Source organism: Ammodytes marinus (genome assembly GCF_949987685.1).
Source record: "Ammodytes marinus genome assembly, chromosome: 9".
Taxonomy (NCBI): Eukaryota; Metazoa; Chordata; class Actinopteri; order Uranoscopiformes; family Ammodytidae; genus Ammodytes; species Ammodytes marinus.
This window is the reverse complement of record NC_137213.1, coordinates 294,400-312,188: the sequence shown is the minus strand read 5'-3', so window position 1 is coordinate 312,188 and position 17,789 is coordinate 294,400. Positions and strand designations below refer to the sequence as shown.

The window sequence follows — 17,789 nt, the reverse complement described above, 5'->3', positions numbered from 1 at the left end:
ATCTAGTGAAAAGGCCATGACAGGGTCTGGGTTCTCTCTGCTCTCCCATAGTATATAGGCATACCGGCGAGATCGCCAGCACCTCACGGGTAGACTGGAAGGGGCTGGTGGGCTCCACTCAACAGCAGGAGCTACTGGATGTGGAAGTCACATCGCCACGATCACAGCCACAGTCCCCACAGTGGAGCGCTGCTGTGAAAAAAGGTCGCAAAAAGTTGGGGTCCCTTAAAGCAAATGTGCCACCGAAACCCCGCAACAAGCCAGCTCACTTTAAACGTGAGCAAAGGAATGATGGAATAATTGGAACTGGCACTGAGAGTAACATTGGAGTGGTGAAAACAAAGCTGGTGAATGTGTTTGCCACTAGGTTTTCTCCCACTCTGGATGCAGACACGCTGCGTGACTATTTAACGGAGAAGTTGGAGGCTAAAACAGTGACGTGTCGAAAGATCGAGTCGGCCCGCAGCAGGTATGGCTCTTTTCACATCACCGCTGAATGTAACAATGTTGCTGATATGTATGATCCAAAACTCTGGCCCGAGGGGACTTATGTTCGCCGCTATTATGAGGCCCGTGTACCCAAGGTTGTTGGTGAGGGGGGGAGTGAACTGAATTGCCATGGTACACCTGTAGCTCCACACGAGAGCCGGTCTGCATTAGTAGCTGCTGGGATATGAATGAACCTTACTATGAACATCTGTGTCGTATCTTACAATGCGCGTGGACTGCGTGTTGGCCACAGTGAAACTGATAAATCACGCCGTGTTGTTGTGGACAAACTGATGGAGAGATGTGACATTTTGTGTGTTCAGGAGACGTTCCTGGCTAAACAAGACCTGGGAGGACTAAATTCTATACATAGGGACTTTCATGGGGCAGGTGAATCAACAACTGACTTGAGCGCTAAAGTCGTCCGGGGGAGGATCCCAGGGGGCGTGGCCACCATGTGGAATAAAAATATGACCAGTTGGTTAATGTTATACGACTGGGAGTTGACTGGGCAATTGGAATTGAGCTGTGTTGTAATGATAAGAAAATAATGATTTTAAATGTCTATACGCCATATGAGTGCATGAAAAATGAGGATGAGTACCTCAGTAGATTGGCATTTATCATGTCTTTTATTCAGGACAATCCTTCTACCTGCATATATGTTATTGGTGACATGAATGCTGATGTAACTGATGCCAACTCTTTATTTGGTAAACATTTGGCTCAGTTTAGTTCAGACAGTGGATTGATTTTATCAAGTAAATTACTATTGCCAAATGATAGTTATACCTATATCAGCGAGGCCTGGCACTCTACTTCGTGGCTAGATCACTGCCTTTGTACAGTGGATGCCCATGACTCCATTGACATTATGAAGATTGACTATGATTTGGCTACTACGGACCATATACCCTTTCACATGGTCTTGAACACTGGCAATTTACCTGTGTTGTTGCCTGTGGATAAAGGCATTGATGTAAGAAAAATAGATTGGACAAAACTGTCTAGCACAGATCTCAATAAATATGTTAGTGATACTGATGCTTTGCTGTGTAATATTCAGGTACCAAGAGATGCCTTATGGTGTCGGGATATGAACTGTAAAGATGATCAACATTGTAAAGAGTTATGTTCTTTGTATGAAGCAATTGTGGAGTCTCTTAAAATTTCGAGCAGGCCACTATATAAACATAGGACTAAAGTGTTCAATGCTAAGCCAGGTTGGAAGGACCATGTAGAAGAGCTCCATGCAGAGGCCCGAAATGCTTTTAAAGAATGGGCTGAGTCAGGCAAAAGCAGGCATGGCCCTTTATTTGAAAATAAAAAATGCACTAATGCTAGATTTAAAAATGCACTTCGCTATATCAAAAGAAATGAAAACACTATGAGGTCAGATTCACTGGCAAGGAAGCTGCAAAAAAATAATGTTAATGACTTCTGGAAAGAAATAAAAACTATCAATAATTGCAAAAAATCTCTTCCATCTAATATAGATGGTGTGAGTGGTCCTGATGAAATTTCACAGTTATGGCGGAAACAATACTATGAACTGTTAAACTGTGTAAAAGGTAATATGTTTGTAGTGGATAGTGTATATTTTAATGATGATGTTATTGTCACTGCTGCTGAAGTCCATGAAGCAATATTGAAGTTAAGAGATAACAAGGCCTGTGGTCAGGATGATATTACAGCTGAACATGTTAAACTTGCCAGTAAGAAACTATACCCTCTGGTGGCTCTATGTTACACAGGCCTTTTTGTTCATGGAGTGTTACCAGATTCTATGCTCTCTGTTGTGCTAGTACCAGTGATAAAAGATAAAGTGGGGAAGCTAAACAGCTCTGATAATTACAGGCCAATAGCTTTGGCCAGTGTCATGTCCAAAGTGCTGGAGACAGTTCTACTGAGTAGACTTGAGAGGTATGTCCTGTCTACTGACCACCAATTTGGTTTTAAAAGAAAGCATGGTACTGATTTATGTATTTTTGCACTAAAGGAAATTTTAGATAAATATAATAGGCAAAATTCCACAATGTTCATGTGTTTTATTGATGCTTCTAAAGCTTTTGATCGTGTTAATCATGGGAAATTGTTTTTAAAATTGTCTAAAAGTGGGGTCCCTGGTTTTTTAATTAGAATCTTGGTCTATTGGTACTCGCATCAGGCAATGAGGGTGAGATGGGGGAGTGTAACATCTGATCCCTTCCATGTTACCAATGGTGTTCGCCAGGGCGGAATTTTGTCTCCTTTTCTTTTTAATATGTATATGAATGACTTGTCTTTGATTTTAAATGCATCTGGTACAGGCTGTAGGATTGGGGACTCACTCATTAACCACCTTATGTACGCAGATGATCTGGTCATCTTTAGCCCATATAGTGCTGGTCTACAACAGCTTCTGAGAGTATGCACACAGTATGGTGATGATTTTGACATAAAATACAACGCAAAAAAGAGTAAGATCATGATTGTCAGAAGCAGAGGAGACAGACAGTCAACCTTCCCTGACTTCTATCTGTCTGGCACTGCACTCAGTGTGTGCAGTGAAATTACATACTTGGGCCATATTATGTCTAATGACCTGTCTGATGACAATGATATCTATAGGCAGCGTCGGAAGCTGTATGCACAAGCGAACATGCTCTGCCGTAAGTTTAGTATGTGCTCTGTACCTGTCAAAATCTCACTCTTTAGAGCCTATTGTACGCCGCTGTATGCTGCCCACCTGTGGTGTCGTTATAAACAAGGCAGCATTAGAAAGCTTACAGTGGCCTATAATGATAGCATGAGGCTACTGCTGAGAGCTCCAAGAAGCTCCAGTGCAAGCCAAATGTTTGTAAGTGTTGGGGTCCCTACCTGCTCTGCTGTGTTACGTGGCCTGATGCATGGATTTATGTGTAGGGCATCTGAGTCTGAAAATAACTTAATTGCAGTTTTGGCCAACCCTCTATGCAGTTCGGTCAGATTTTCTTCCAGACTGTGGAACCATTGGCGATCATGTCTGTATGCTTGGCACTGAATATTGTGAAAGGCTGTGTATTTTTTACTCTGTGTGTGTGTATTTGTTTATGTTGTTTGTGTTGATATGGATCCCCCTGGGTCTGAAATAAAGAATTATATATATATATATATATGTAATAACCTTCTCATGTTATCAGCGGATGAGCGGTTCCTGACAAACCCTACTTGATTGTGGTGTATTATTGTTGGAAGTATGTTGTCCAATCTATTTGAAAGTATTTTGGCTAGTATTTTGGCATCAACATTTCCTAACGAAATTGGTCTATAGCTACCACAATGCATAGGGTCTTTCCCTTTTTTATGGATAATTGTGATCAAGCTTTTTCTCATACTTGGGGGGAGTATACCCTTTGCCAGTGCACTATGGAACACGTCCAATAACCTAGGGGCAAGTATATCACTAAACTTTTTGTAAAAATCAGATGGATAACCATCGTCTCCATGGGCTCGGCCTGATCTGAGGCCTTTTATTGCGTCTTTGACCTCTTGCAATGAAATTTGTTTTTCCAGTAGCTCAGTATTGGGTGAGGAGATATGGGGCACATCTAGTGTGGAAAAAAAATTGTCGTATTGGTCTGTGGCAACCGTGATGTATACAGATCTTGATAGAAGTCCCGAAAAACTTTATTAATTTCATTCTTCTCTGTAGTTAAGTCATTATGAATATTAAAAATTGATGGGATGATATTTTGTGTAGTGAGTTGTTTAACCCTATGTGCCAACATCTTTCCTACTCTTTCTCCTTGTTCATAGTGGCGTTGTTTCGTACAAAAGAGGGCGTATTCTGCTTTCTTTTGATGGATACTATTAATTTCAAATCTTGTGGTGTTCATACTTTTCCAGGTAACTATGTCTGGTTTTTTAATATATTGAAGTTTGAGATAATTCAACTGTTGCTCAAGGTTAAGTAATTTTTCCCGTTCCTTCTTTTTTTGATATGAGCAATGTTGAATAAGTTGCCCTCTTAGGACTGCTTTAAATGCCTCCCATACAATACCAGGATCAGATACAGAGCCTTCATTATATGTCCAGTATTCCTCCATTGCTGCTACAATTACAGAACATGACGTATCATTTTGCAGTAATGAGTTATTGAATCTCCATCGACTTGTTCTTTCCCCTTTGTCTAAACTGCTTATTATTAAGTCAACTGGTGCATGATCGGAAATAACTATGTTTCCAATGGAAGCATTCTGGACATAACTAACGAGGTTCTTGGACACCAATATGTAATCAATTCGGGAAAATGATTGGTGTGGATTGGAAAAGAAAGTAAAGTCCTTTCCTAATGGGTGTAGCACGCGCCAGATATCTAGCAAATTCAGATCATCCATAATTGTTTCAATGGCTGTACATGTCTGTCGTGCACCCTGTCTGAACACAGATCTGTCCAATTTTGCATCTCTGACCTGATTGAAATCCCCACCAAGAATAATGCTTTGGTTCCCAATGGTTCTTATAACATTGCAGATTTCATAGAAAAAGTTGGGAGTTAAAACATTTGGAGCATATATTCATGATGGTGAGTCTCTCATTGTCTATTTGTGCATCGAGGGCTATCCATCTACCCTCCTGATCAGCCTGGCTATTATGGACCACTAAGTTCAGATTTTTTCTAACAAGAATACTTACACCTCTACTTCTACTGTTATACACACTACAATATACTTGCCCAATCCAACCCCTCTTAAATTTTTCAGCTTCCTCTTTACTCAAGTGCGTTTCTTGTATCATTGCAATATCAGATCCATTTTGTTTTAACCAATTGATTATTTTCTTACGTTTAATGGGATGATTACAACCCGAAACATTCCATGAAATCACCTTTAAACCTCCCATATATAGTTAATTTGTTTTAATGTGTTTGTAGGACAGTTTGTATTATATGACATTTTGATGTAAGAAGTGTCTATACTGATATTCTCATATAATTTCATAGGGATCACCCAGTTTAGCATAATGTCAAATTTAATACTAGCCCCGGTAACCAAAAAAGAAAAGGAGAAAACAATACAAAAAAGAAAAAGAAAAAAAAGAGGAGATACATAACCCTTCCCAACTAAATCCCCAACACCCATCCAGTTCTCCCTGCCAGGGAGGGATGGATGTAGACCCACACCCTTGTTGTGCTTCCGGTGGACTACCACTATCTTCATCCTAAACTAATTAGCTACAGAGGAGACTCCCTTTAACTGAATAAGAGTAGCAATAAAGACAAAATGAGAAAAAAAAACAAAAAAAAAAACACACACACAATATGTATTACACTGCAAACTCAAAATTATTTTAACTTAATGCCGCTACTGATAATACATATATTTTTTTTTTTCCTTCTCTCCTCTCCATTCTCATCTCTCCTTCCTCATCCCTCTTCTCTTATTGGTATTTAAGTAATTTTGCCAACAAAATAGATATTAGGGAAAGAAAATAGAAAGGTAATAACTTAACATTGCCGTTTTTTAAACATGGCATGGCAGTAATACATTCTCTGCATCGACACTTAACATGCAGATAAAGAAACATAGAGGGAGAGGGGGGTCAGTCAAGTGTTAATAAGCATTGTTATCCCCGTTTAAGTTGATAGAAAAAAAAGAAATAATAATAATAATAATAATAATAGCTATGACGATCACAGACTCGCATGTCTCGTCTTGTATGCATACCCGTATTGTTTATGTTCGTAAACCTCTCATCACCGATGTGTCGTGCGTCCCGACCTGTGAAGCAGTGGACCGCGTCAGGTAGACACTCGTTGCTCATAGAAAGCCCTGGCATCCTCCGGTGAGTGAAAAGTGTGGCTCTCTCCTTTGAACATAATCTTCAGGCGGGCTGGATATTGTAGACGAAACTCCACACCTTTTTGGTATAGGACTCCCTTGATGGGGTTGAAGGCGGCTCTTCTTTTGGCGAGGGCAACACTCAGGTCGGAGTAGATTCTCAGGTCGTGGCCCTCGTATTTCATCTCATGTTGTCTAGACCATCTTAGTGCCAGCTCTTTGTCACGGTACTGATGAAAACACACAACGAACGGCCTGGCCTTACCCGCTGCAGGTTTAGGACCGAGAGTGCGGTGCGCTCTGTCCAGCTGAGGTGGAGACGAGAAGACTCCAGGGCCCATAATGTTCTTCAGTAATTCAGAAACGAAGGTAGTGGGGTCTTTTCCGTCTTCGCTTCTTTCTGGTATATTTAATATACGTAGATTAGACCGCCGTGATTGATTTTCTACGTCTTCGAGTCGTTCTAGTAGGGAGGTATTTTGGTTCTGTAATGATTTAATCATCACATCAGCGGCCGCCAGCCGTTCAAAGTTCTCCCCGGCCAGAACCTCTGTTGTTGTAAGGCGGCTCTGGAAAGCGCCGACTGTTTCGTGTAACGCATCCACTGAAGATTGGAGGGGTTTGATAAGCTTCGTCATGTCTCGTTTAATACTCTCCTGATGTTTGGAAAGCTCCGACATTAGCATGCTCATGGAAAAGTTTTCACAGGCGCTGGTATCACTCCCGTCATCATCATCATCATCATGATGAACAGCTGCGGTTTTCGCTGCTAGTGTGCCAGCTCTGGTTGTTTTTTGTGATGTTATTGAAATCTTCGTTTGTTTTAGGTTACTCATATTGTCCTCCATGAGTGTTGTTAGTTTTAACAATATCAGCGTTCTGTCAGGTTTAGAGAGTTTAACGAGTAGTAGGAGAGTTTTGGAGAGAAATATGGGGAGCTCCTCTGTCTCGTGCCTGCTTCCTCTACATCGCCAAACCGGAACATGAGGCTGTTTTAAAGATATTTAAATGTTACTCATAGTGGCTTTAAATAACCATTATTGATCTATGATAGGGTATCGCATCGCAGTATTGTCTACAATAACCCCCGCCCCCCCCCCCAACCACCACCTATTATGCTTTTTGAACTTTTATGACCTATAAAAGTTGTTATTATGATTTGTGTCAAATAAGGACTTGCATGCATTTAGACGTATTCCCTGCTGACCGTCTGGGGTGGCTGTGCAGAGCGCTAAACACTAGGGCAGCCGGTCGTGATTCACTTGTTCAAATTTCCGGGATTTATCTACGTAGATCAATTGCGATTTTCCATGTATGGTAATGCTGCAACGTGCTCAGGCATGCTCCTGGCATGCCCCCACCTGCCTGCTCAAATCTGCCCGCGCGCTGCTGAAAGTGTTCCGGAAGGTAACCAATCACAAAGGAGTGGGGTTGGCAGGAGGAGGGCGAGGGGGCGGAGAAGGACGAAGCCGAGTGTTGACAGAGAATGCTGAAATCGCCCAGATGAGAGGAAGCATTTCCCGAAAATCTACATAGTTTTTTGTGCTGTGATTCGTGTCAGGTTGCTCTATAGGAGTCATTAACCCATTGATGACTATGGCAATCTAGGATGCATAGTCATCAATGGGTTAGCCCGCTGATGTCCCAGGACAAACGTCAAAGGTGCTCATCCCCTTCATCTGCATCCTTCTCAGAAAACTTTCCTCCTCTCCCAGCCCCTCAGCGACCTTTCCCGCTTGGTGCGCTCCCCCCGACGCTCAATGATGACGTCATCTGCGCAGGTGACGTTAATCCCTCTTCTACTGCTCTGCATAACTCTGGTCCCTCCCATGTCTCCCTGCATTCTAAACTGTCATTCTATGACAATGGCTGTAAGAATCAGACTCCTGAAATTCTATTATTTGGTGACTCTATCATCAGAAATGTACATCTCCCTGGCGCCATCACTTACTGTCTCTCCGGTGGGATCACTACTGACTTTATAGAGCTGATACCTGTCTTCATTGATCTCTATCCGTCTGTTCACACTGTTTTGTTGCACATGGGCACAAATGATGTCATGGCCAGGCGCTCCCTCAAACTCTACCATGATCTTGAGTCATTGATTCTCACTGTTGAAAGCCTTGGTAAAAGATGTGTTCTCTCTGGCCCTATTCCTACCCTTTTCAAGAGCTCAGAGCGCTTTAGCCGTCTTTTTGGTTTGCACGCATGGATGCAAAACTTCACCACTGCAACAGGCCTTGGTTTTATTAGCAATTTCGACTACTTTTGGACTGAGCATGACCTCTTTAAAGCTGATGGTCTGCATTTGAACAGGAAGGGGTCCGAAAGATTAACAAAGAATTTCATTAATTTCATTGCGTTTAGCCTGAAATGATGTTTTCCCCAGAATGACCCTGACCCTGCCCTGCTCTGCTCATGTTGTCTTCCTGTCACAACACTGTCTTAGACAGTGCGGGTCCTGCTGTCATCTCTAGTATGGGCGCTGTCCCTGCACTCGGCCCCCTTACTCCACCTTGTTCTCCTGTGGCTATATTACCCATAGCTCATCCCCTGACCCATTTCCCTATGTTAATTTCTGCCCCTATTCGCTTCCATATTCCTATTAGAGTTACTGATAGGCATAATGCTGTACTGCTTGACCCTATGTCCATAGAATCAACATCTTGTGTCAACTACTCTTCTCTTCGATGCAGAAAAGGATTGAAGCTGATTCATTGGAATATTAGGAGTATACTCCAATCTGAGAAATTGGATCACTTGAAAATATTAGCCCTGCAAACTGATCCCGATATTTTGATCATTACTGAGTCATGGTTAAAAAAACATCAAAATGACAGTGATGTGGCCTTGCCTAACTTCAACATTTTTAGATCGGACAGGCCTCAAAGAGGTGGTGGTGTGGCCATTTATGTTAAGTCCTGTCTTTCTGTTTCTGTTTTACTCTCAATCTCTATACCCAAATGTTTTGAATTTCTGGCTCTCAAAATTGATTGTGGTTTTAGTAATTCTCTCATTGTTGTTGGAGTATATAGACCTCCATCAGCTGACGCTGGGTCTATTGATCGTTTGGCTGACCTACTTTCCCACTATTCTAATTCTGAAGTTTTAGTTATGGGTGATTTTAATCTGGATTGGTTGACAAATGCCTCTGATCATTTAAAGGAAATATCTTCTAACCTAAATTTGTCACAGTTAATCACAAATCCAACCAGGCCAAACATGAAAGAACCCTCAAGATCAACACTTATAGACCTAATCTTCTCTAATAAGAGTGATAAAATATCTTTATCTGGAGTACTTGAATTAGGTATAAGTGACCATTGTCCCATTGTATGTGTCCGTGATACACATATAAAAAAATCCTCAGCCAGGGTTTTAATTAAGAGAAACCTAAACATTTTTAATAAGCAAGCCTTTCTTCATGACCTTTATAATAGTGATATTCACAACACCCTGGCTATTCCTGATGTCGAACTAGCTTTAGACTTTTTCATTTCCACCTTTCTATCTATTTTAAATACACATGCCCCCTTTAAGAAGTATAGAGTTAAGGATAGATCCAGTCCTTGGGTTAGTCCAGAACTTACATCTCTTCTCCGAACTAGAAACAAAGCCTGGTCTCTTGCTAGACGTACTAATAACGCCTCACATTGGACTGCATTCAGAGCCTTAAGAAATAAATGTACATCCTTAGTGAGGAAGAATGTATCTGACTACTATTTAAAATTGATCACAGACACCTATTCTAACCCAGCAAAATTCTGGAAGGTGGTTAAAACCAACAAAAATAGCTCTGCTACATCAGCTTCTATTCCAATTCAGGTTAAATTTGATGATAGTTTTATTACCGATCAAACCGAGATCTGCGCTGGTTTTAATAGACATTTTAATGTTGCTGGCCATATCTTCAAAGAGGACAACTCTAGATCTTCTCTAGCAGACAACCAGCTACCCCTTGAACAGGTTCATATGCCTACCACCAATGATGTTCCTCAGTTTTCTATTATTCCTGTGTCCTCCAGTATGGTTCTTGATGCTCTCTTAAGCATTGACCCCAAGAAATCCACTGGAGAAGACAACCTAGACCCATTCTTTCTCCAACTCTCAGCCCCTGTAATTGCAGAGTGTATTACCCACATTTTTAACCTTTCTATATCTTCCTGCGTTATTCCAAGGATCTGGAAATCAGCTTGTGTCCTTCCTTTGTATAAAGCGGGAGAAAAAACTGACCCTAATAACTATAGGCCAATATCCAGACTGTCATGTCTGTCAAAAACGCTGGAATCCCTTATTAATTACCAATTGAAAACATTTCTCTCAAGTCACACTATTTTATCTGTTCACCAATCTGGTTTTAGAACTAACCATAGCACTATCTCTGCCATCACTCTGGTTACTAACAATATTGTCTCTGCCTTAGATAATAGTAATCACTGTGCTGCCCTCTTTATTGATCTCAGTAAAGCCTTTGATACAGTAGACCATTCTTTACTATTAGATAAATTGGCTAACATTGGTATTAGTGAAAATGCGTGTAGCTGGTTCAGTAATTACCTTTCTGACCGATCTCAATGTGTGAAGCTAGGTAATATCCAATCTGGTTTCTTACCCATAACCAAAGGTGTTCCACAAGGTTCAATTTTAGGTCCGGTACTATTCACCATCTACATCAATGATATTGTGTCTCTTGTCAGTGGTTGTCAAATCCATTTATATGCTGATGACACCATCTTGTATTGTGTTGCTGACTCTGCAAAGTCAGCTATTGAGAACCTGCAACTGTCCTTTAATGCTCTTCAGAATGCTCTTATTTCACTTAAACTTGTCCTTAACCAGACTAAAACTAAATTCATGTTGTTCTCTAGGGCTAGAGATTTAGACAATAGTGCATGCATCTATGCTGTAAACGGTTCTTTGATCGAAAAAGTCTCTGAATATAAGTACCTTGGTATCTGGCTAGATGAAAAACTCTCTTTTACATTTCACATAAAAAATCTTGTCTGTCGTCTGCGACAAAAGATTGGATATTTTTATAGGAATAAAGCTACCTTCCCGTTGTTTAGTAGGAAAAGGATTATTGAGGCAGTTTTTATGTCTGTCCTTGATTACGGTGATGTGGTTTATCGGCATGCATCTCGTTCATGCCTTAAACTCCTTGACTCTGTATTTCACTCTGCTTTGAGATTCATTACAGGAGATGCTTATGATACACACCATTGTGTTTTATATGAAAAGGTTGGGTGGTCCTCCCTTAAGGAGAGACGTGATGCACATTGGCATATTTTTATATATAAAGCTCTGACTGGAAAGCTACCACTTTATCTGACAGAAATGCTGCTTATTTCAGATGGGCTTTATCAAACCCGCTCAACTGACATGATCATGTTATATGTCCCCTATGCCCGGTCTGAGCTTGGTAAAACCGCTTTTAGCTATAGTGCCCCTGACTCCTGGAACAGCCTACAACATACAATTAAAATAAATACACTCATATCTGTTAACCAATTTAAAAGTATTATTTTGAATCAACCCCTCCACACTTGTAACTGTTTTAATTAGGCTATTATTTATTTCATTCAATTGATCTGAATGTTTTAAATTGTTGTTGTCTGTGTGTGTGTGTGTGTAAACTTGTTATGTATTCTCATTGTATATTGTGTATCTGTACTCGACGTCATTGTAAAAGAGGGTCACCCCTCAATTGATCTTTCGAGGTTAAATAAAGGTTACAAACATGTCCTTAATGCCTGAGGGTTTTCTGAAAAAATAGTACGAATTGTCAAGTCTACCAAAACCTTAATATCTAAGCCTGTGTAGCACATAGAAACATGAAATAAAATACATTTAAAAGTTAAGGTTCACAGGTTTTATTTAAACATGCTCCCTTAGCGCTTACAAACCAACACATTTTTCTAAAAATCGTCAAAATTAGATGGGGGAGAAAAAAAAGAATAAATAATATAAAATATTTAGTGTGATTTTCGTCTGTAGCCTATAGTGGACCTTGATTCTGCGCACCAAACGCCACTAACTGTTCTGTAATACACTATCGCTGACACAGCCGGCTTATTTTTTATTATTATTTTGTTTTATTTTTATTTTTTTTTGATTGATGTGATTTTGGGCAAACCACACAACTTTTGGGTGGTCACGTGGTCTTAAAAAATCAACAAAACCCACCTCATGTGTATATGAACCAATGACGGTGCATTCTATGCTGCGCATGCCATGAAAATTAGATAAAGTAACAATGCTGCACGATGCAGCATCAGGCAGGAGAGGCAATGTGGCATCGCGCAGCAGCCGTCATCAATGGGTTAAGACCAGAAAAGTAGTATAATAGGAGATCGTTAACTAAGAAATTTCCTGTGGGAAACACTGCATTATTATAACTTCAATGACAGCCACACATATCTCAACCTGCAGACTGTACTCTCCTGTACTGTATTGTAAGTGATACAATGACCTCATGCTTATGGGATTGAATACATTTAAAACCTGATACATGCCTGCTGATAGCAGATAATGTAAAAGTTGTTGTATAGAAGTAACCTGTGTTCTCTTGTCTTGTGTTCAGGGGTAAAGCTGTTCTCTTACAGCACCAGTGGAGCCAGCCTCTTCCTCATGCCCACCATCCTCATGACCTCTGGAGTCCAGAGCCTGGTCATGCAGGCTGCTTTCTGTGGGATCATTGGCTTCTTCACCTTCTTAACCCCTGTGCTGCTCCACTTTGTCACCAAGGGCTACGTGGTCCGCCTATACCACCAGCCACACACCGACAGCTACACTGCCATCACATACAGCGTTTTCCTCACTGAGAAAAAGACTGTGTTCACCCAGGGGCAGGTCAGGATCCCAGCCGTCAGCAAGATGTTCACAACCTTCTACGCCAACAAGCTGGGTCTGTTGGTAAACCCTGACCTGTTCCCTATCCCACAGGACTACAACCATCTCATGGGCTATGACAAGCCCTTTAGCTTTGACACAGACAATATGAACACACCTGATAAGAGCTAAAAGTCTAACTGCAAACCCATTGAAGGAAATGTGTTAGTATATGAATTATATCCAAAGCCCCAAACTGGGGACACTCTGTTTGTACCTGCTGTTATTTCCATGCAAGGCAACCAAAATCATTTTTCAACCAGATTTACAATTAGATTGTTTTAGGCCAATGTTGAGATGAATTCTTTGTTATAATTTATGATTAGGACTGTCAAATGATTAAAAATTCAAATCAGATTAATCACAGGGTAGCTGTGGATTAATCATGATTAATCGCCATTTGCAATGTGCCCAAAAGTATTTTTGTAAGTCTTTGTTGTATATTGTTGTAGGTACGGAAAGATGAATGACAGAAGGTGGATATATACTTTTAACATTTGTTTTTTTAATCATAGCAAATCCAAATGATCTGTTAAAATCAAACTATAACATACCACAACAAACTTTAATTTGGCTATCTCCTTGCTATGCCAAATAAATAGAACTGAATTTATTGGATAAATCTGTGTGTTTTCATATCTGTGCATGACATTAAATTAAATCATCTCCGTTCAAGTTTTGCATTCCTGCATACAACTTGAGTTCTTGAGCAGTCTGCGGTGTGTGTGTGTTTGCACGCACGCCCATGTTCTGGGAGACTGTTAATTTGTGCCAGAAAGCCGACGTTATGTTGCATTAATCACACACACCTCTGAAAACTGCAGATGTGTGTGTCCTCCCGTCCTCTGAACAAAGCAGACAACGTTGCTTCCGAAAGCAAAAGCTGTCCGCGACATACACACACGTGCTCACTAGAAGAACAACTATTGCAGAGCGGGCAGGATATATTGGGCCGGTCATTCTGCGCATGCTTTAAAAAGATTGATGCCTTAATTCATTAAATCAATCCCCCTGCGTTAACTCTTTAATTTGACAGCCCTACTTGTTATACTTCAATTTATTTGTTACCTTTTAAAAACAGTTTGCTGGACTTCCGGGTTACAGAGCATGGAGTAGGTGCGATCGCTTTCTAGCTCCCACTAACTATTTCAGACTTAACTGACTAAACCCTATTTTCATCGATTTTTTTTGTGCTTGTATTGCCGGTAACACTGACACTGATTCAGAAAAATGCCTAAAGGAAAGAAAAAAGCAAAAAGAGATTTGGCAGGACAGCGTTAGCATTGATGTTAGTGCTAGCTCAACGGCTTCCATTCCGGATTTGCTTGAGCAGCATAGAGCAGCCATAGCCGCTGAGTTCAAGTCATCGTTCGCCAGCATGGACACTAAGCTAGACAACATCCAGGCCGTGGTCTCAGGCCAGGCCGATCTCGAGGAGAATGCAGAAGCTGTTTGCGGACACCTGGAGCAACTTGAGGCTACGTGCTCCTCACTGCAGGAAGATAACAAGTCGCTGAGCTGGGATGCGGTGGAGACGAGGCCTCCTCAGTTGTCTATCTCACGTCGTATGTGTTTTATTGTTATGGCTTGTTTTTAACCTTTCAATTTATCGTTTAATATTGATAAATACACTTGACTGTAATGAGTGAATTATCATTTTACCACAGGGTGGAAAGTTGAAGCCCCTTAAAGCTACACAACATATATAACAGGCTAAAATGTATTAAAAAAAAACCTAGGCATGTAATAATTCATAGGCCCTTTACTGATCAAACAAGTAAAATGTTTAATGGATTTTTTAATTCTGATAGACTTTAACACTTCTTAGCAGACAATACATATTAAATACATAATTGCAATTGATTGTACTTAAAATAAACAAATAAGCATGGCATATACTGGTATATCTATCTATCAATAGTAAATATATATAGCGCCGGAAAAAATTAAGAGACCAGTCCGGATTTTTCTTAAAATGTCTTATCTCTAAATGACTTATTGAAAATGGTTTGAATGACAATACTTTAATTGTGAATTTGGAAGAAATGTTGTCAGTACTTTATAGTATAAAATCAAAATGTTCATTTTAAGCCAAACATATGCCTCTTAAAAATAAAACAAGAGACACTGAACATTTGGAGTGGTCTCTTAATTTTTTTCCAGGGCTATATATACACACACACACACACACAATAAACATAAATAATATAAATAGTAAATAACTGAATCAACGATGTTAAAAATATATTTATTATTATTTTTAGAAGCAGCTCACAGCTGTACACAAAGCTCAACACCCCTGTGAAAAAAAGTAGTATTTATAAAATAGTAATAATTATGCTTACAGTTGTGGGTTTCTCCGCCTTGTCTTCTCTGCCTCCTTGCTCTGCTACTACGCTGCGAAATGTATTCTGGGATATCTAACGGCCCCAAGTCCCAATAGAATGGCCAGTTGAAGAACACATCAGGAACACTTCCGGGTACTTGACTTGATGCGAACTTTGAATTGGAACAGTACTTGGGCTACAGTTGATGACGTTTTACGAGAACGCAAGTACACAAGTACAGAAAAGAACGCGAATTGAGAAACGGCAGATTCATGAGATACTAGCTCTAGGCTACGAGCTGTTGCTTGGAAGCTAACTCAGAAGTGAACGCAAGCACAGTAGTGACGCGTGGCGTGGCGTGGGGTGGGGATTTTTTTTTGAGGAAGCCAAGTGAGACAACACCTTTAATCTACATGTTTGGTGGAAGGTGGGGGACAGAAAAGGGTAGGCTACCCTTTTTTTGGATAATTTTGGCTGTGTTCATGCATATGGCATGAAAACTGGTAAGGAAGTGTATTTCTATATGATAATGTTATTTCCAGCTCAGCTCCTACAGTAAGGCTAAAATACACTGTATACAAACAAGAGTTACATTCAGACTGCTAAGGTCCATAAAACGTCCATTAACACCCATTCAAACACCATTTTTTCAACACACTGCCATTAAAGCATAATTGATGCATTTTTTTATATCTGGGTGTCAATCTGGGCTTCTACCTTGGAATTGATCATTTTTACTACTCTCCACCATGTTACGTCATTATGACCATATTTGGCATATGGAGAAAAAACAGGCTATTTCCACTAGATAGCACTGTCACAATCCCCCCTTCCTCTCCCTTTAGCTTTAACCCTGAGGAGTGTGTGTGTGTGTGTGTGTGTATGTGGGTGTGTGTGCACGTGTGTATGTGTGTGTGTGTGTGTGTGTGTGTGTGTGTATCCATGACCTATGACATTATGAGCAAAAGGCTAGTGGTTTTCAAGTGGCACTGTTTTCATTTACTCTGAATCCTCCTCCAGAGCTGGGATGTTTCCTCTGACTTTCAGTAGTGGAGAATTCAGTTGGCCCCACCAACACCCATACACAGAGATATACTCCTGCAGCCACTGGAATGGTACAGGGACCCACCTGTTACGCGTTAATGGAGGTTTCAGACACAGTGGTTGCGTTCCGAATCTCATACTCTTTCTTTTTTCTATTCTACATACTACATCCGACGATAAAAATAATCTAGTTAGGATGCAGTAGGCATACTATTGGGACATACTTTACTCTCTTATTTCATCATAACATTGCGCCTTGATCTTTCCTCTTGCTTTTATATCCGTCGCATCCCCGTTTGTTTTCATATGGAGGCTTCGTCGATGTTACGTTACTTCACGTGCGCACTGGATTGTGGGTCAGAATCGCCCAAATAGGATGCACTTTTCAACACTAACAATCTTGGCCGCATGAAGTAGGACATCCGGGTACTTCTAACCATCCTAAATCTGGCCATAAGAATCGGGACATCCTAAATCTTTTTTCTACATACTATATAGTAGAAAGTATGCGATTCGGAACGCAACCATTGTCTGTGTCAGATTCCTATTACTCGCTATCAGAATCAGACTCCATCACTGTTTCCAAAGCTTTATGTACTTCTTGTGTAAAGGCTCCCTCCATATTGCCAGGTAAGAAATAACTAGTTCCACAGTTTGCTTTGTATAAACTCTGGTTTCAATGGCAGCTGTGTAAACAGCTCAACGACTTGTTATGTGTCTCTGACGGCTGCACCTTTGATGTGATTGAAGATGGCCCATGTTTTAACTTATTTGAAGCAGTGCACTGCACATGCTTGTGTGTATGGACCTCAGGTAGGTGTGTGTGCTGTGCATTTATACAAAGTCATCTTTAGAGGGATTTTGAACCTCTGCATGAAAAACTACACATGGAACAGAGTGAATGAAAACAGTGCCACTTGAAAACCGCTAGCCTTTTGCTCATAATGTCTAGGTCATGGACACACACACACACACACACACACACACACACACACACACACACACACACACACACACACCTTTATTTAGCCAATGATGTCCCTGTTACACTGTTCTTGGCCCGTTCACTGTTCACTTCTGGATAATAACAAAAAGAGTGGAAAATGTGCATGGACTGCAGGTGAGGTTCTTTTCCTAACACAAAAATTCAATTTATGATTAGTACTGATGTTGGTTTAAAATTCAAGCCTAAAAAAGTTGGAAAAATATCGATGTATAATATTTTTTATAGCTACCTTTT

The 17,789-nt window shown here is 40.5% G+C and overlaps 1 protein-coding gene across 1 annotated transcript in view; it reads left to right on the top strand.

Moving 5' to 3' along the window:
• Positions 1–15,187, top strand: part of tmem70 (transmembrane protein 70) — a 56,376-nt gene extending 41,189 nt beyond the window's left edge. Inside the window, exon 3 of the mRNA XM_080034751.1 lies at positions 12,871–15,187. Coding sequence (XP_079890877.1) covers positions 12,871–13,310 — 440 coding nt within the window. The 3' untranslated portion in view covers positions 13,311–15,187. The remainder of the gene's footprint in view (positions 1–12,870) is intronic.
• The last annotated feature ends 2,602 nt before the right edge of the window (positions 15,188–17,789 follow it).